We start from the raw sequence: 20,997 nt of genomic DNA, 5'->3' as shown, positions 1-20,997 counted from the left end.
GACTATACTTAATTGAAACAAAGTGTAATGAAATGTGTGTAAATAGTTTATATCAACCATCATTGCAGCCTGCGGATAATGTTTCAGTGAGCATTAGTTTTGTTTACAACCTCCACAAGTAAAACGTCTAGTAGCACTTTTGTGACTGCTCACTGTCTATTGTGTGTATTTTATAACTGATACAAGATATCTCACTAAGTTCATTTCTTTCATCTAAAGAGAAAATTATATTTAAATGATTTGGCCTTTCTAAACATATTTTTTTTGTGTCAAAGTTAAAATTGAGTAATTTTACTCTATTATTTTTTTATATGATTTTGTACAGTAACTTTTTCGTTTCAGAAAAGTAGTTTGTAAATTTTGAAAGATAGTAGTTGGTAGACTTAAAGTATATTTTAATATAAACCATATTTTTTTAAAGTTTTGTTTTAGTTAATTATTAATTTTTTTAAATTATGATAAAAGTATTATAGTGATGTGTATCGTGTATAATACATAGTGACCTGCAACTTTTAAGTTGAGAACATAATTGGCCCTTGATTTAAAACATGTCTAAAGACCACTGGTTTATATACTTGTCTTAGGCATTGGCAAAATTTAATTGGTGATAATTTTAAGTCACCCTGTCGATTGCTGAAAGGAGCATGTTTGTCTGTGTATGAGTAGCAGATATTTTTTATATCTTTTATGTATTCAGGAAAACAGAAAGCATTTGCCTTTACATTTTACTCCAAATGTGTCTTTTTTTTTTACCCCCTAGATTGATGTGTGGGCAGCAGGAGTGATACTGTACATTTTGCTGTGTGGCTTCCCGCCGTTCGTGAGTGCGACGAACGACCAGGAGGAGCTGTTTGACAAGATCCTGAGCGGCTTGTACGAGTTCAGCTCGCCGTACTGGGATGACGTGTCGCACCTGGCCAAACACCTCATCTCCCACATGCTGCAGGTCCAGCCGGAGCTGAGGTTCTCCGCAGAGGACGTGCTGGATCACCTCTGGCTGGCGGTGAGCCTTTTGTCTCTTGTCGACATCCAGGGCTGGTTCAGAGTACTTGGCTCACATATCCGTACATCCCTCAGCAAACGCAGCCATAATTTAAACACATTTCTAAGGGATGGAGATGTATCCCTGCTAGTACCTCCTGTTTACAATTGCCATTTTGAGTTGTGATGTTTATGGAGATTCAGCAAACTGTAAATAACATTGATCATTGGTAAATACAACACAAAATTTTAATGTAGCTTGGATGTTATAAATGTTAAGCGATCAAATTACAAATTTTGTGAATCCCAAAGAATAAAAAATTGTTGTAATGAGCATTAAATACCCCTATAAGTTAAGTTCACTAATAGGTAATACAGTAGAACCCCGATTTAACGAAGTGCTACGGTTACCGAAAATGTTTACTCTAAATCGATGTTTCGTTAAATCCGATTTACCGATTTTCAATGACCCCCGTACTCATAATCGCGTCCCTACGTTTCCATATCGTAAACAGGGTCGACGCTGATATCTTGTGCTGCCGTGCTATCTCAGACTTTGTCAACTTTCCATCTTCAACGTTTTTGATCTCGCTCGTACGGCCCCCGGTTCGTACGTACACCTCGGTCGTACATTCAGATTTTCAGAAACCGTGAAAAATGAGGCTTAAAATAAAAATAAAAGTTTAAAAATATGAACAGTTTAAGAAATACGTTAAAGTTTATTAAAATACAGTCGCAACCTGCAGCGTTTATAACAAATACGAGCTACATACATATTGCGTCACAGTAAAAAAATATAAAATGGCCGCAAATTGATGGAAATTTACCGTCAATAGCGCGCCGTACGCGGAGAAAGGTCATTGTACTCGGTCAGCTGCTGTTACGGCCCGGTGTAGCCGCCGGCTGGCTCTCTTTGTTCGCTGAGCTGCGCAGCACTTATAAAAAACGTATTCCAAAAACTAAACACCGCGCATAAAGCTCTTACTGAGAATAATAGAGCTGTAGCAAACTGTATGTATTCAGTACTGAGTAACGGGTGCGCCATCCAGTAACGAGTAACGAAACGTTACACACGGCTGCATCTCGTTACTCGCATTTTTCGTATGTTTTACGCATGCGCGCGCGTATTCGATGTATTTACGTTACAAAGAACGATGTTTGTTTATTAAAGGAATTGTGTGTAGGAAAAGTTTGAGATTGGAACAGAAACAACGTAAGAAAGTATTGTTTACAAATTAGAAATATGTAATTATGTTTTTGTTTTTTATTATCGCGTATTTTCACGTTTTTTTGTTCTTATCTTAAAAGAGATAATATAAAAATGCCGCTCTAATGAGATTTAATTGTTTTTGGTTAACAAAAACTGTTAATTATCAAATATTGTTAATTGTTTATATTCTATTTATTATTATTTACGTGACGTCATACTGTTTGCATACACAATACGACTCGATTCGTTGCTGCAACATAACATAGCATGTTATGCGGTATCAGAAGTAACGAGTAACGTAACGATACGATAGTAACGAGTACTAATTGTTATAGTAACAAATACATACGGGTACGCTTTTTTTTCGTTACTTTTACACCTCTATAGAATAATGATAATGGCGTATCGGTGTGACGTTGTCACAAGTTGAAAAAACCTGGAGGATGGGAAAGGGAATATTTGGAAACGTGAGATTATTGCCTAGCACTGTTACTATGCGGGCGTGAGTGGAAGATAACTTGGTGAGTCAAGCCAGGAATAGAGGAGGGGGAGGGGGATGCGGACAAAGAAACTAGGGATGGGGCGACCGAATCCAATATCCGCCGAATCCGCCGAATCCTAGGGATTCGAAGGTTCGGCGGGTCTGATATAGGATTCGTCAAAGGATTCGGTTTTTTACTATTTACGGGAAAAAAATACGATAAAACTCACTTACGAGGTCCCGCATGGTAGGTTTTTCCGTATAAAGCGTTTAAATTGCCCGAGGTCTCATCATTTATGCCATTAAATGTGTGATATAATGTCCGTTATAATTTTTTCTGAGACTTCCTGTCTCAAATAATGGCCCACGTAAATATGAAGAAAAGATAGAGGTGGGTCGAAAAGTATCAACCTGATACTTTGGCACTGATACGCGCCTGTATCAGGAATGGCAAACGAGTACACTTGAAAAGTATCAAGGACTTTAGTATCAGTTCAGAATTCGCTTGGAACAACACCACGGCCAATGTGCGCAGAACCCGATCGCAGATGACGGTCACTTGGGCGGAGCTTGTGAAAGGGGAGGGAGCAGGAACAACGAATAAGGGATAAAGCAGGGAAATAATGTAGGGGAGGAAGCGCAGGGGAAGACGTTGAAGGAGAGGCGCAAAGCGAAATTGTTACGAGTCGTTTGGTTATTGTCCCACATCAAATTACGCTCAGTGCGCAGTGCGTGCACAGTCTCGTTCAATAATAAAACTAATGAAATTTTAATATTAAAAAGTACATTAATACAAGATATAATATTTATATTTGTGCACCTAACAGCTATGAAAATGCAAATAAATTCTCAGTTGACTCTAATAACAGATGTAATTAACATTAGGACTTTGTTTTTCCGAAAACAATTAGTAAATAGTATTTTCATACATTAAAAGATTACGATTTTATCAAAAATTAAAAATAAAAAAAACAGATACGTACATTAGTGAGCATACTATATCAATGTTTACATTTCAAATGTTTCTTCAGATTAGTCGATGATGATTTATAACTCAGTTTTTGTTTACACAAATTACAATTAGCAAACTCATTATTTTCCGTAAAAAAATTCCACACAAATGAAGTCTTTTTCCTGCACTTATCCATTCCTTATTTCACTATAAAGATACTAACTACAAAGCATGACAGCCCGCAACAATGTACATGGTGGTAATTAATACACGGCCAGGACGAACTGCAGTGAATGTTGAACTGATTGATACTGGCTGTATCAGGCGGGCATGAGAGTAACAGAGGTAGAGAATTACCGGGCGTGATAAATAATGTATCAGAGACACCGATACCTTTATACACTGGTGATGACGGCACGGAGGATGTGTACCCTGTAACGAGAATGCTGATACCTTGTCGCTTCCTGGGACCGCTACTGCTCTGATACAAAAGTATCAGATACTTGTAACTAGGTACTTTACTGTATCAGTATCAGGTTGGAACAGATACCGAAAATTGCTGTAACAACCCACCTCTAAGAAAAGACAAATGAACAACAACATACGAAGAAATATGGATGATGTACCATAACTACAGTACAAACCCAATAGTTATTTTAAGATAATTACCATAAAAAGAACAAGATTCTTTGTAGAATACCATAATTACTACAGAAGCATGATAGCTACCATATTTGCACTATAGTTACCGTAACAACTGAGATGTATATTTACCGTGATAGTAATGTATTATTTATTTATGACATATTAAATTAAAGAACATTGTTGGGAAAAAAAAAGGATGTTAAACTTTGATATGTACGGTTGGCACATGTTGCTAAGAAATAATGCGATCTGAAAGAATGCAGTACTACTACGAAAAGTGAAAATGGTACTCGTGGATTTTTATGTTATGGCAGTCTCTTTCGTTTTTCAGTAATATCGGCTAAAAATTAACGAGCGTACTGTATCGGAAGTCGGCAGAAATGCCGATTCAACTAAATATTGGCAAAATCGGATTCTTCAATACAGCTCTACATTTAATTATGAGTAAACATATTTCAGACTTCAGGATATTGAAAAAGACTTTAATTTCCATGTAGGTTTATTGTGTGTTAGGGGTGTGCGGGATCCCGACGCTTCGGGAAAAAAGTCGGGAAAATAGGCTTCCCGAAATGCCGGGCGGGAATTTTATTACTCCCAAATTTTTCGGGAAATTTTTTAAAAATTTACAAATGTTTACTAATCATGTGAAAATGTTTTCTATCAATTCAAACTGTTTTTACAACAATATTATTTATGGATTCGTACATTTTTGAAGGGTTTCCGTACTATTTAAACGCAAAACATCTTTTAAAGGTATACCGATCGTAGCGACAGCTATGGTGTGCAGTGAATTATGATAATCGTTTACACATATCTAATTGGAATGTAAAAAACGTACATGGAGTACCGTAAATATTGTATGCGTTCATAAATATATTTCTTCAATGGTACAAATTTGCAAGATACGTGAATAGTCAGTTATATAACGTTATTGCCGTCACCATCGAATACTTAACCTAAAACCACTGTGTGTCCTTAGACACAAACAAAACACATGCGCAATCCAATCTTTTCGCCAAAGATATAAGAAATACTAGACTTGCGTTTCTTAACGAAGCGTAACCGTTCTCATTACTTGATAGCAGTGGCGATGTAGAGAACTGTATTGGCACTTTGAAAAATATGAAATCACGTAGTTTTACACCACTGCTCACGAGTATCTAAACATCTATGATTTTGCTTTGGGAGAGAAAAATAGTTGTTTACTGTTTAGTTTGGCGGGCTTTGTCGGCTGACGTTACGTTATTAAGGCTTGTGCAAAGTATCTGTTCCTATATTAAAACAAACTAGCAACCTACAAATAATGGATGTCGCAACCGATCAGCTTGTTACTTGTAAACCTAAAAGTGTTTGGATGTATTTTGAACGTCTGACAGTAAATCCCTGGCAAAGTGTGTCTCGTGTGAAAAAAGTTTTGAGATACGAGCATGGTAGCACGTCTGGCTATAAAAAAAGAATTTGAGGATGCTAAAAAATATAAAGTCGCTGCTGAAAAAAGGGCAAGTGAAGCAGACAAAAGAAATAGCAGCAAAAAAAAAACTAACTTTGCAAGAAACGTTTAAATGGCCATCTTCTCATATTATAATTAAAAATTTGCTTTTTTTTTTTAATTTTCCCGATCCCGTCCCGTTTCCCGCGGGAATAATTTATTTTTCCCAAAAATTTCCCGCAGTACAAAAACCTATTCCCGCACACCCCTATTGTGTGTGTTTTTTTTGCAAGTGTAAATTGAATGAAGTAAAATGCTTTTATTTTTATTACTTTCAATTGATTAAACTTTAATGACCAGTTACAGATATTTATGACACTAATTTTGAGGCTAAGCAATTTTACTAAAGCATTCCAGCCAAGCAGGTTGCCAGCGAGAGACGCTTCTCTTTTGCTGGAAACACTATCTCCAATCGTAGAGCTAATTTAACTCCTGAACGTGCAGAACAAATTATTGTTCTGCATGATAGATTAAAGAACATAATTTAATACTCTGTGACAATCTCTCTCAGAATTATTGTGCTGAAAAGTGGAAATGTTGAAACAATGTGAATGTACTTTTCAAACAACATGATTTTTGGTGCTAAGTTTGTTGAAGCTCAGTAAGGACTCCAGAAAAATTGACAAGGATTAAATTTTTCCGAAGATTAGTTACATTTACACAAACATATACTTGGTTATGTTAGTTGGATGATATCAGTTACTAATGAACCAATGTAAATGGGTAAGATCAATGGAAAAAAATGTTATTTTTTTTTCTAGCAGTGCAAAATGTAAACACACTCTGTAAATAGTTACCCAAAATTAATAAGCCCACTTCATTTTAATACTTTATTCAAACATTATACTAAGTTTTAGATAAAAATAATTTCCCAAAAGTGTAACTGTACCACAAAAGCTCGAGCTCGGCTCGAAGTAAAATTCTTAGGCTCGCAGACCTCTAGCTTATTTATAGAAAAAATCCTAACCGCTAATCTGTACTAAAACTGAAATTTCTCAAGAAAAAAATGTTGTCTTTATATACACTTATACCAGAAATGTACCAAACTACATGTGATAAAGTCAAGGGACTTTTAGTGCAAGCAGAATACATCTCACTTACATTAGATATGTGGACATCATCTATTAAAAGATTCGGGTTTGGGTTCCAGTCGAGGATTTGAGTTAGGATTCGGATTCGAGGAAATCAGGATTCGCCCCATCCCTAAAAGAAACCCTTCATGACGTCATGTGTCGCGGACAGTCTATCTATCCAGGCGCGCGCAATGGCATGCACCTACGCAATTCAGTTACAGCGCCCGGAGTTTTTAAGCAATTTGAACAATTTTTTTTTTTTTTTTTAATTTTTTCGTATTTGGACAGATGATGCAAATGCACATATTAATATATAGTACCTCCATTCTATTACTGACACCACAGAGTGTATTTTTTAATAATATTCCATTACAATTTACTTTTATTTTTTGGAAATATATATTAAAATTTTAAAAAATTGGTGTTTTTTGATGGTTCCTGAAAACCTTTACGTTAAATCGCTGTTTTTGTTAAATCTGTGTTCGCAAAATCGGGGTTCTACTGTATATTTAAATAATTTTTTTGTCTCTATTTTAGTTTCAAACTAAACTATTTATGTTTTCAACAAATCTTATGCCAAAACTCTGAAGCATTATTATTTACAAACAAAATACACCATTCTGAAGCTAATGGGCATAGGGACACATCAGTGTACTCAATGTGTTTCATCCCTAGAAATCCTTAAATTAGAGACGGATATAGGGATGCATCTGCATCCCTTGTGTGAATTTGGAAGCAATGCAAAAATGGTTGCTCCACTACGATGCACATTTAGTGGATGCCTTAGTTACGGGATCATCTAGGCTAATATTCGGAAGCAGTCCAGGTCGTTAGAGATGACGGAATGAACGGGTGTGCCCAGAGAAACGTGTACCAGGTTTCCCACGTGCAAGAAATCTGGGTATGACCCCGCTGAGAATCAAACCCTTATTTTCTTAGCAGGAGGCGAGTAATCTGACCACTCGACGGTCATGGCCATATTGTACAGTAACACCTGATTACTATTAGGACTACACAGCTTAGATGTTTTCCTGCCTAAGACGTCAGAATAATATAGCACCAAAAGATAGCCATATCATTTACCTGAACGTGCCTCTTTTCATATATTTAGAGGTACACTAGAGTCCCGTTATAGCGAGGTGTCACGGTTCCGGGTTTGATCCTCGCTATAACCGTGTCCTCGCTATAACTGTTTCCTCGCTATAACCGAATTGGATAGATTTTGGCCCACGAAAAATAAAAATTAACCAAAAATAGCATAAAAATTGTGTTTAAACCTGTATAATTTGAAAATAACAGGTTATATTAACGAAATCTTAATTTCTGTGAGCAGATGTGTGAATTATCTTTAAAACGATACCCCACAAGTACGGATGCGATCACCGATTGCGTCAAAATAACCGGAATACACTACCACGCCACGTAAGTATAGCATCTCAGCCCGCAATCGATTACTAGGGCCTGGAAAAATTAGCATCTATTTATTACATAATTAGCATTTATGATGTTGAAAATTAGCATCTATTTTCCAGAAATTAGCATCTATTTTTGAGAAATTTGCATAAGATATTAAAGTTACATAACAATACAAGAAGTTGTAATAGTGTTTATACCCATTATGACGAATTTTAACACAAACCAAAATCATTAAACGGTATTTGTAAACAAACGTTTGACCACTAGTAATTTCAGATGGAAACAAACTGACGATTCGAGTTGACCAACTTCAGTACGCTAAATGTGCACCACAAAATGTATGATTTGTCCCTATGTAAAATATTGATCAGAAAAAAAATTTGAAGACTAAAGTGATTATCAACGAATGTAAAAAACCGCGTACTAAAATATTTGTAGTAGTTTTCAGCATTTAAAATATTTTCATTTTTATCTTTGCAAGTTCACTACGATCCCGTCAACGACCTAGATATTTTCTAGGTTGTTGGTTTCCGTGATGCGCTTCCCGGGAAATTTTGTTTTGTTAGGTTAGATACTCTTCATGAACAGGCAACACACGATGCAATGGCGAACGTAGGCGAACGTGATGTGATCTAACAAAACAAAATAACTGCGTCGATAAGTAGTGTGAACATTCTTTTCTAAACAACATTCAACGGTATCTTGAGTAAATCGTAAAGAATAAATTTACAAAATTACTTATTCTATACTATCATGCGTGATATTTGGTTAAGGAATGTTTTATAAATAAAGGTTAGGATTCGGATTTTATTCCTTCAACAAGCCTTGTCAGAAGCTATTGTTTACGGTAATTGTGTTATGGTGGCTATTTTCAAAAAAAATACTTTGAGGAATGTGTGTTCAAGCCATTTTGTTGCATTCTATAGTGGTTTTTCGCCCGATAATGGCAATTTTACCGCGATTTCGCAAATATAGCATTTATAACAACAATTAGTAAAAAATCGCATCTAACCTCAAAATTCGCAAAAAAATCGCATCTATCGCAAATTGCGAATTTTTCCGGCCCCTATCGATTACTCGACTTGGCCCGCGGCCGACGCAGCATTGTCCTGCTATCTATTGTCGACGCAGGCTGTCTGCTGGCGGTCATGTTGGTTCGGGATGTTGCTAACAGGCGGCGCTAGTGTAGTGCGACGGTTTAATTCCTTACAAAAATAGTCGCTGGAAAACTATACTTTTTTCATTTAACCTGTCAACTTTTTTAGAAAATAAATTTGGGATTAAACTCAAACCATCACCACCCCTTTCCCAGACAGATACCCCAACAACTGACCGAAAAAAAGTTACAAGAAAACTTTCCTAGCGATTCGCAAATAAATACGGTAGTGCCTACTATTTGTCAGATAGTTAAATAAATAACGTGACGTGTTTGTAAACGTGTCACGACTGAAATAATTCCAAACAAGTATATAAATATTTGAGTATTATTAACGCGATCAATTAGCAACAAGTATAAAGACGGCTCTGACTTTTTTGGCCTAACATAGTTATAAACAATGTTATTATTCGTTAATGAAAATGTCGCAACAAATTAATTAAGAGCATTTATATTTTAAAAAAAGTGCTCATTGTTATGTTTAATGGCGGGAAAAAATGGATTTTGTCTATTTTCTAAATAATAAGAAATGCGTACAAGTATATGTATATTCAAAGGCTTGGTTTATTCGACTCGAGCAGACCTTGGCCTTGAAGCTAGCCAGTGATGCTGTGACTGTGAAGTCGCAGGCACAGATAACTAACGGAAGTTTGATAAAAGAAAGGACGGGATTATATTTTTAAAGCCACGCACTTAGGTGGTGACTGCAAGGCTGAAGAATGTGACAGCGTCAACGGCAGGATGTCTAGCAGCGAGCGAGAGGGGTGGAGATAAAGCAGACAAATAACCAAAGTGCGCTTCACGCGATCACGCCGTAAATTCCTCAAAAAGACCTCGTTATAGCCGTGTTCTCGCTATTACCGTGCTCGCTATAACAGGATTCTACTGTAGATAGATCTTCCCGCTTAGTAAGCTCTTTTTCCACACAAAACTACACAAATATTGTACACTTTCCAACAATAATCTTTGCTCATTACTTGATCAAAAACATCCTCATATCATGACAGAAAATTTGTGTTGTAATCAAATAACCACGAAAACAATGCCGCCATTTTTATTTCCGGAACAATCTTTAATGTAACACGATTTTCAGTGGTTGTCTTCTATGAAAAACACATGGTTGCTACAGGACTAGAAAACCGGGAAATGTGAGGGAAATTAAAATGGTCAGGGAATTCCGGGAAATGTCAGGGAAAATTCTACGAATTCTGGAAATTTTAAAGTTGCGTATAATTCAATCAAAGCTTTGTTTTGATGCGCTCGTACCGCTACCGAACGACTCCGCTAAAAGGCTGCTGCTTAAGGCACACAGCAACTGCAACTTTTTTTTTTTACTTGGTCTACGATTGTCCGTTGCATTAGGCTGTTACAACCACCCACCATAACTTATGGCCAATCCAGGCACTAGTTTGTTCACTAGCGAACCCAGGCCTTAATTATTTTGAGTGTTGCTCCTTTTTAATTTGCCCTTGAGACTTTGTATTATGTTCCGTTCCATGCAGTGAACTACAGAACGGGCATGGCGTCGTTTATCTTTTTAAGGCTTTTTTCACGTGGAATAAGGTGAGTACCTACAAAGCTTATTACGTGAATTTAAAGGCGTTGTTTTAGGTGATGTTAGTTTTTGATGCGATCATAAGAAAATAAAGTGCATTTTGATAAATAGGCAATACCAATTCACTTGCATTGTGTATAAAAAATATGCATAACTGAACATGTTTTTCCCCAGAATCGTTAGTCAACATTGTAAGATTGTAAGACTATTGCTTGTTGTAATGCTGCTATTGTAATTCTCTAAGAAGGCCCGTTATATTGCTAGGTGTGAATTTGTAATAGTTTTTGTATTTGTGTGGTTATATTTTTTTAATAATTCATAAACAATAATGTTTTAACCTAACCTGAAAATATTAATATGTACTTTTTTTTAGATTAGAGATGTCGAAGAAAACTACTTTTAAGGAGAATTGGCTCAAGGAGCCACAGTTTCAGCATATCAAACCCTCTGCTAAAAATATAAATTCTGCGTACTGCATTTTGTGCTACAAAAGTATTCAACTCAGCAATATGGGTCGAAGAGCTCTCACCAGCCATTACGAAGGAAAAAAACACATTCGCAATTCTGCCGTCAAAATAACACAAAAAAAAAAACCTTACTTTACGTCATGTTGAAATTTTTATATTACATTTAATCATATGCACGCTAATATTTATGGTACGTATGTACTTCAAAAGAAAGTCAGGGAATTTTTCTCTTAAATTTTTGGAAAACGGGGAAAAGTCAGGGAATTCTAAGATTATATTTCTGTAGCAACCATGAAACAGTAACTAATTATGAAACAAACTATTTAAAATGTGTATCAATTTTATTAGGGATTTTTCCACTGTTATGTAAAAATGGTATTGTGTGGTCCGATGTAATCATTGCTAGAATCAGTTAGGAATTCACGAGACTTAGCACATCTCTGATACTATAATTTATACACCCAGTATGGCAATAATCAAGAGATCTTGATTGCTATTATAGGGTTTATGCTTGGCACGTCAAGCAGCAATGTCGTAGTATTTAACTTGGCCCATGTGTATCGGGCCATTTACAGTAACTGTGAAACGTCATCCACTGTTCATTTATTTTCACTTACTGTACACATCATTTTCAGCTATGCGAACAGTAAACAATATGTATGTGTTTATTTTGTGTGTGTTTAGCTTTAATGACAACAGTACCAATGATGTTCATGTGCAAAAGGTATTTGTAGGTTATTTTAAGAAATGTTGTTACTGCAGCGAATTATACTCTGGATTTTGAGTAAAGCACTTACAAATGAGTTAACCTTTTATGACTGAAGTAAAGGTTTACATAAACAAAATCATGACAATACGTTAAATAACAGCAAATACACTAGAGTCCCGTTATAGCGAGGTGTCACGGTTCCGGGTTTGATCCTCACTATAACCGTGTCCTCGCTATAACCAAATTAGACAAATTTTGGCCCCCGAAAAATAAAAATTAACCGAAAATAGTTTAAAATTGTGTTTAAACCAGTATAATTGGAAAATAACAGGTTATATATTAACGAAATCTTAATTTCTGTGAGCAGATGTGTGAATTCTCTTTAAAACGATACCCCATAAGTACGGATGCGATCACCGATTGCGTCAAAATAACAGAAGAGTCTAGCGACAGCAACTACCTTCCTGCAACTGTCGCACCGCTTACGCTCGTTCCGGGGCCGGCTGCCGCATCGCTCACGCTCGTTCCGGGGCCGGCGGCACGATCATATATGTCATTTGAAACCTCTATTAGTCAAATATGGCCTCGTAGCTGAGCGCTTAGCGGCGCTATCATCTAATCGTAAGGTTGCCGGTTCGAATCCCGGCAGGTGCGAATTTTTTTTGTACTTGTAAAAATAAATACGAGCACGTATAATTTCAAAAGTAATAAATATATTTGAATAATGAATGCAAATAAAAGTAAATTTATTAATTAAATTGTAATTTTCAGATAAGGACATGATAACTAATGGTCAATTAGGTTAGGTTAGCTACATTATAAATGCTTTAAAACTTTGTGGACGGTTGATTTGGTTAGGATAGTTACATTAAAGATACTTGGAAATCAAACATCCAGGGGGTAGGCGCTCCCGATCGGCCAACTTCGGAGAGGATCGGCATTTGCTGCCAAATAAATACGGTAGTGCCTACTAGAGGTGTAAAAGTAACGAAAAAAATGTGTACCCGTATGTATTCGTTACTATAACAATTTGTACTCGTTACTATCGTTACGTTACTCGTTACTTCTGATACTGCATAATATGCTATGTTATGTTGCAGCAACGAATCCAGTCGTATTGCGTACGCGTACAGTATGACGTCGCGTAAATAATAATAAATAGAAAATAAACAATTAACAATATTTGATAATTAATAGTTTTTCTTAACCAAGAAACAATTAAATCTCATTAGAGCGGCTTTTTAATATTCTCTCTTTTAAGATAACCAACAAAAAAACGTGCAAATACGCGATTATAAAAACAAAAACATACATATTTCTTATTTGTAAAAAAATACTTTCTTACGTTGTTTCTGTTCCAATCTCAAACTTTGTCTACACACGGCACAGATAACTAACGGAAGTTTGATAAAAGAAAGAAAGGATGGGATTCTATTTTTAAACCACGCACTTAGGTGGCGACTGCACGGCTGAAGAATGTGACAGGCGTCAACGGCAAGATGTCTAGTGGTGAGCGAGAGGGGTGGAGATAAAGCAGACAAATAACAAAAGCGCGCTTCAAGCGATCACACCGTAAATTTCTCAAAAATACCTCGTTATAGCCGTGTTCTCGCTATTACCGTGCTCGCTATAACGAGATTCTACTGTATATGTAAACAAAAATTAATATTATAATAAATTACTGTATGAGATTATATAAAATCTGCCAACATCGCTAACAATTTTAATATTTAATTATTTTTATTGTTTATTATTATTATAAAAAGGTGGAAGAACATGGCTTGCATGTTGAAGGCAATTTGTAACGAATGGCTATTTTAATATTTCTGCAACAACTCATCACCTTTTTTAATGAACATCATTGTACAAGCTTTACAATTAGTAATAAGTTTATAATTTGAAATACTTTTTTTTTTTGTTAGAGAGAGAGAGAGAGTGAGAGAGAGAGACTGTGCGAGAGAGAGAGTGTGTGTGTGAGTGTGTGTGAGAGTGTGTGTGTGACAGAGAGAGTGTGTGTGACAGAGAGGGTGTGTGAGAGAGAGTGTGTGAGACAGAGAGGGTGTGTGAGAGAGTGTGTGTGTGTGAGAGAGAGAGTGTGAGAGAGGGTGTGTGTGTGGTGTTTTATTTTTTTTTCTTTTCTTCTTCCCCAGAACAAACAGTGAGTTACCTAATGTAACTCAGATTAGAATTTAAGACTGTATATTTGCAGAATATCACAATTATCTAACCCATAAAAATCATACTTTTTTATTTGCCCTTTTAATAAGTTTTCCTGCTTTTAAGAGCTCATTTTGTTTGGTTTACCCATTATTTTTTTAAGAGGGTTTCACTGTAATGCACTACACATGCATGCTCACTTGAGCCATCACTTGCTGCCATGCACTTGCAAACCAATAGCGTTGCACAGCAAAACTGTCTTAATAAAATATCCAAGGGGGAAAGTTTCTTACCAGAAAAATGATAATAATTAACATAATCTTAAAATGGGGCATAACTCAGAATTTAATACCTTAAATGTGGCTCATCATATGAGTTATATCATTTAACAGGGTGGCCAGCCAACCGGAAAATCGGGAAATGCGGGAAATAGCCAGGATTTCTTTAAAAAAAACCAGGAATACCTGGAATCAACCAGGAATTTTTATTAGAACTGGGAATTTTTTTTTATGAAGTAACGATCGCAATAACATACAGCTGTTAAAAGCCTATGATGGAGAAACTTGAACGTGAGAACGTTCACCACTCGTCGAAGCACGACAGTATGCTCGTGAGCTATATTTTGTGAAAGTTAATTTGTTCATATTGCATTTAAAAACTTTTATAGTACGTAAGAAACCGTTAACAATTCAGACTTCCATACTTATTATGTTTCTGTATTCAAAAGCAACGGCATTTTGGCTGAAAATGTTGTAGGGTGGTAGTAATTTCTTGCATGGCATGTTGGTAACACTAGTTGTGTGTGTGTGTGTATGTATGTATATGTGTGTGTGTATGTTATATATATATAAAATTACTTTGTGCGCTCATGTTGTTGCGTCATGGTATAACGGATACTTTTCTCGAGTTTTTAAAAAGTTTAGTTGTGCAGGACGTTTTGAATTTTTAATCCAACAATTAATTTGCGCAGACTATCAAAATGTCAAAGAGTTAGTCACCACATACAATGACAAATATACGGAAGAGTTTGAATGGGTGGAGAAAGATCCAAAGTGCAGGACAAACACCATTTGCCATTTGTGTAATGTTAAAATCAATATGGGTAGCATGGGAAGAACAGCATTAGCCAGCCATGCAAGAGGGGCAAAACACGTGCGTTTGGTGTCAAGTAAGAAAAATAATTTGCCGCTGGATTATTTTGTGAAGAAAAGAGAAACATATGTGATTTCTACAACAGCAGGTAGTTTGTGCCATGTCAAAATACATCAGATGCGTCACAATCAAATCCAGAAGTTTCAGGTATGACAAAATATTTGCTTAATGAAGATGTGGCAAAAGCGGAAATTTTATGGTGTATAGCAACTGTAATGAATCACTTATCATTTTGTAGTGCTGTATCTCTGGCATCATCACTGCCCCTCATGTTTCCTGACAGCAGTGTTGCCGGTAAAATGCAGATGCAAAGAACTAAATTAGCCTATACAATTGTTCATGGTATTGCACCATATTTCAGTGATAAACTTACGAACTCCCTTGAAGTGTGTGACCACATTGTTATTAGATTTAACGAGAGTTTAAATAAAGTTTCTCAAAGGCAGCAGATGGATATTCATATGAAATTTTGGAATGAAACTAAATCTGAGGTTACTATAGCCTGTCCCACTCTTAGATTGCAGTACACGGCTTATGGCGCGTGCTGTTGCCAAATCTCTAGTAACACATTACGAATTTCAGGAGATGTGTGTCTTTGTAATTCGGATGGAACCAGAAGCATTTTAAGATATCATATCGTAATTTATAATATTTTATACTATTACACATATAAATTTGCAATAATGCCACTTTTATGTAAATTTCAAATAAAAACTACCTATTGTAGACGAAAATTTCTTATAGTTTTCTTTTATGTTCTAAAAATCACATATATATATATATATATATATATATATATATATATATATATATATAAAAAAAATCACATTTTCATGGGCCCGATAAATGCCGTATTTTTGGACAAGTCATGTCCGAAATGATAAATAAAATACGGTAATGGAAATTCTCGGTCGAGTAGTTATGGGAAAAATCCGAACAATTGGGTCGAAATGGGGAAGATTTTTTGAAAAACAGAAAAATCACAACAACTCCCATAATATGAATAATATCGCATCCGTTTTAACGTATGCTAACTCGGAGTACCTAATGCCAAAAAATCTTTTCAAAATAAATTTTTAATACGACCAGCCATAACTGCATGGGTTCGAAAAATATTTTCACCGGACAAAAAAACGTAACTGCCTTAGTAGACACCTTATCAAATCTGTTTAAATTGTTTGTAAATATCATAATTATTTTCCAAAATTTTGTCAAAAACAATGTTTGTTTTGATAAGATGCTTGGTGTTGAGAAGAATAGAAAAATAATTCAAAAATTTGTACCATCATCGCTATTAAATTAATTTGTATTTATTTGATACATTTTACATATTATGTTCAAGATTAAATTAAAATATATTTTGTAACAACCATTACTGCAAGGTGAAGAAAAAAATATGGGTTTAAGGATATAAAAATCCCTTTTTGTTCTAATGTAAAGAAATATAATCATCAAAATCTTCCTGCGCCTTTAGGCTGTGCTGATAAGGAATTTTTTTTAACTTAAACTTACAACAAGAATCTGTTCAGACACATTTCATTCATAGGAATTTATACGATAAATGTAACATTAACTTGATTAAGAAATTAATAACATCACATACCTACCTTTTAATCACTATCGCTACCGCTGACCAAAGTTGATACCCCTTCCATAAGAGTAGCACAGAGCTGACCAGAAGAATGGTAAGCTTCCTTAATTGCATTGCACACACTCTTTTTTTCTTTTTTTCTTTTTGAAAAATTCTCAAATACATTCAACACAATCTTGCGCTCCCTCCCGCGTAGCCTACCGATATAATTTCTTTTCGGTGTTCTAACTTCCATATTTTATATGTACGTAATAAAAATAAATGTAGAAAATAAAATCACGTATTTTAATATATAATTTGTTTGTCAAAATTATAACTGTAACGAGTCACCGGACACAACGCGTTGCTTCGTCGCGAGACGCGATACTAACTGGCAGGCTGGTTTTCAAAATGCATGTCTAAGGAAATACATGGTTGACTAAGGAAGCCATGTATTTGAAATTGCTTGCAGGACAGAACCCCACTTATCTAAACACACGACCCTGTTTCCTCTTATGACGGCAGCTTGTGAGAGAAACCTCTATTGCAGCGCGCTCTTGTACTGATAAGACACATCTTTAACAGCTATTTCCACGGAAACTGTAGAAGCAATTGAGATGGAGATGCTTTTAAAAACTAATTCAATTCATTGTGAACATTTTTCACGCTTTCGTCCCCCATCTATCTTTAATAGAAAAAAAGTTTTCCGCTGGTCAACTTTTTGATGTGTCAGTTTGTGAGAAAATGCATTTCAATATATTAAAAAAAAAATTTTAAGTGAAACCTATATAGTTTTTGTCTTAACATTTGTTCGGTGGCGTCCAAAGGCATTAATTTATTAATAAAAAAAATCTGAATGAAATACACATGTAGGTTATTTTTTTTTGATGTGAAACATCTCGGAATACTTCAAAACAGTACGCAGTGAATAAGTTATGTTTTTTAATTTTTTCGGACACTTTAAATATTGTTAAGTATTCAAAATAAGCATTGACTGATGCGTATTTCGATGCTATACAATATGAAAAAAAGCTTGGTCCAAAAATTAAAATTTTAATTTTGTTTGTTATTTGGCAACAACGCACGAAGAAACAAGGACAGCGCTAACAGCAATCGGCGTGTGTTAGAGAGAGAGAGAATGCGCCCATTTACTTCCACACTGCAATCTAAGAGTGGGATGCTCTATAGCAGATACTTAACTTCTGCATTCCTGAATCGTACATGTGCCAGTGATCTGTTGAATTCTCTTCAGGAATTAGTGGGATCTCAGCTTCTTAAAAAAAGATACAAATTTCGATGGATGGTCCTAATGTTAACTTAAAAGTTGTTAGAGATCTTGAAGCTGCTTTGCATGATGGGAGTGCAGATGCCCCACATTTACTTAATTTGAGTACATGTGGCCGGCATACATTACATAATGCATTTAGGGTTGGATTTGCTGCAACTGGCTGGAAGCTAGTACAGTTTTTGGATGCTCTATACAATTTGTTCAAAAACTCTCCTTCCAGAAGAGGAGACTTCATTTGGTACTCAAAGTAAAATAGATTCCCCTTGAAATTTTGTGCGGTTAGGTGGGTGGAAAATGTTAGTTGCTTCTAGAGCTCAGTAAATACTATCAGATTTGGTTACATATGCTGATGGGATAACTAAAGAGAAAAAAGTCCCTAATTGTGAAAGTTTCAAAATTGTGTCAGAGTTATTACAAGACAAATTATTAGGGCCAAAGCTGGCTTTCTTCAGTGCTATGGCTACTGAAGTGGAACCCTTTTTAAAGGAATTCCAAAGTGATGTCCCGTTGGTTCCTATCCTTCACAGTGCTCTCCATTCAATGTTAAAATCAATCATGGAAAGATTTGTAAAAGAATATGTGCTTAAGAAGAAAGAGCTTTCAAAGATTTATTTGTTAGCCAGTGAAACCCTTATCCCTGCAATGAATATTGATTTGGGTTTTGCTACAAGAGATGCTTTAAGGAAATTGAAATGTCATGTGAAAGACATAGACTTACTTCTCTTCAAACAAGATTGTGCAAAATTTTACAAATACTTTGCTATCAAGATTCTCTTAAAGTCACCTCTGGCATACAAATTAGCTAAGTCTGTAACCTGTCTGGATCCACTCGTCATTGCTCGTAGTAGCGCATTGGCACAACAGAGAATGGTCAACCTTCTTGAAACACTTGTTGAAAAAGGATGGATCAGTGGATTATTTGCAGAGAAAGTAAAAAGTGACTTCCAAAAAATCTGTAATTTGCCAACAATTCAAGAATGTGTTAAATCATACACAAGAAGTAATTCACTTTTGGACCATTTCTGGATGACAGCAGTTGGATTGAGTGAGCTCTTTCCAAATTTTATGTCACTTGTAAAAATTGTGCTTATCTTATCTCACGGTAATGCATCTGTAGAGAGGGGCTTTTCAATAAATGCTGAGTATGTTGTAGAAAATCAGCTTGAAGAAAGCTTAATAGCTTTGCGACAAGTGTATGACTATGTGTCAGTTCTGGGCAGTATAAATAATCTTCTGATAGATAAAAGTCTTATCCATTCTTGTAAAAATGCTCATTCAAGATACAAAGAACATTTAGAACTGAAGAAAAAAAGAACGCAAGAAGAAATTACCAATGCTCAAGTCAAGAAACAAAAGGTTTTGGAGATCAAGGAACTGGAGATCAAGGAACTGGAGGCAAAAAAGGCCAAACTACTTGCTGATGCAGCAAATATGGTTGCATTAATTGAAGCGGAAATTGCAATGAAAAAACAGTAAAAGTTATGCATATTTTGTGTAAATAAGTTGAGTTCGGCAAATATTAAATTGTTTTAATGGTTGTGTTATATACAGTCAAACCTCTCTGAAACGACCCCTCACGGTTCCCAGGAATAGGGTCTTAATAGAGGGGGGGGTCGTAATAGATGTTTTCCGAAATTTTCAGTTGATTTCAACCCCCCCTTTTCAAACAGCTACTCGCCAAGATACCAGCCGTACAATGGCAGGATGCTGTCACTCACAATGCTAGACGGCTTTGCTTTAAACCCACTTCAATCTTCATGACAAGTCCGTCGCCCTACAGGCCACCTCTAAAGAAAATATGTCAAAAGACAATTTATTTTTACTGGTTAGTTAACATGCACGTTTTCTGCTTGCTGTAGTTAAATACACTAGAACCCCGGATTTAACGAAGCAGTGATTTTACGAATACATTCTCGGGAACCGTCAAAAACTTGGACATTTTCACCAAAATGTGAAAATCAGAAAAAAAAATTAAAAAAAAAAACTAAATGAAAGATCATTAAAATCTGTTAATTTTAACACACAGCGTATTTTTGTGTCAGCTTTTATAATTCCAATAATGTTCATGTAAGAATAACAAAAAAATAATGGGACATTTCCTTTAAAAATATGGCAGCGGTAGGTTCTGCAACGCGAGTGGGCGCACACGAAGCTCACCCGGCTGGCTGGCGGCAGCGGCTTCATGATGCATAAGCTCACCTCTCCCTCCCCACGGGAACATTCTTCAAGGCTAGCTCATCCCTCCCAGACACAAACCATCTAGTGTCCTCCCTTATAACACCCCAACTTCGCTCTCCTTTGAAAAACCTTCAGTGAGAAAATGCTAATTTCACCCTCCTTTCTCCCGTAAAATAGGGCTATTATGAATGGGGTACTAAAGCGGTGAGGGAAGGGTAAGACCGTTGTATATATTTTCGGACCCCTCCCTCCCTGCCAAACACGCCCAAAAAATAGTATGTCAAAATATGTCACTTTTCACACCAAGTTCGAGTTCAGTCATCTCTGGCAAGGAATTTACAAGCTTTCAAACTTAAAGATAAATGTATTTTAATAGCAAGGGTCATACGAAAAGGAATATACCGAATAAAATCAAGCTGCTGTCACCAAACAAAGCATAAAACGGCCCAATGCGTGGTCGCTTCATTATTGCTCGCACGAGAGGCAAGACGTGGAATGCTAGAAGAAGGGAAGGGGGA

General features: G+C 35.9%; 1 protein-coding gene across 6 annotated transcripts in view; it reads left to right on the top strand.

Annotated features, from left to right (window-relative positions):
- LOC134543111 (serine/threonine-protein kinase GD17699-like) overlaps nucleotides 1-20,997 on the top strand; it is a 115,337-nt gene that overhangs the window by 74,054 nt on the left and 20,286 nt on the right. For all 6 annotated transcript variants that reach the window (XM_063387965.1, XM_063387934.1, XM_063387942.1 and 3 more), the window contains one exon: nucleotides 761-1,003. In XM_063387965.1, the coding sequence (XP_063244035.1) occupies nucleotides 761-1,003 (243 nt within the window). The remainder of the gene's footprint in view (nucleotides 1-760; nucleotides 1,004-20,997) is intronic.

This window comes from Bacillus rossius, chromosome 1 (genome assembly GCF_032445375.1).
Source record: "Bacillus rossius redtenbacheri isolate Brsri chromosome 1, Brsri_v3, whole genome shotgun sequence".
Taxonomy (NCBI): Eukaryota; Metazoa; Arthropoda; class Insecta; order Phasmatodea; family Bacillidae; genus Bacillus; species Bacillus rossius.
The sequence above is the reverse complement of the archived record's forward strand: the minus strand, read 5'-3'. Positions and strand labels throughout refer to the sequence as shown.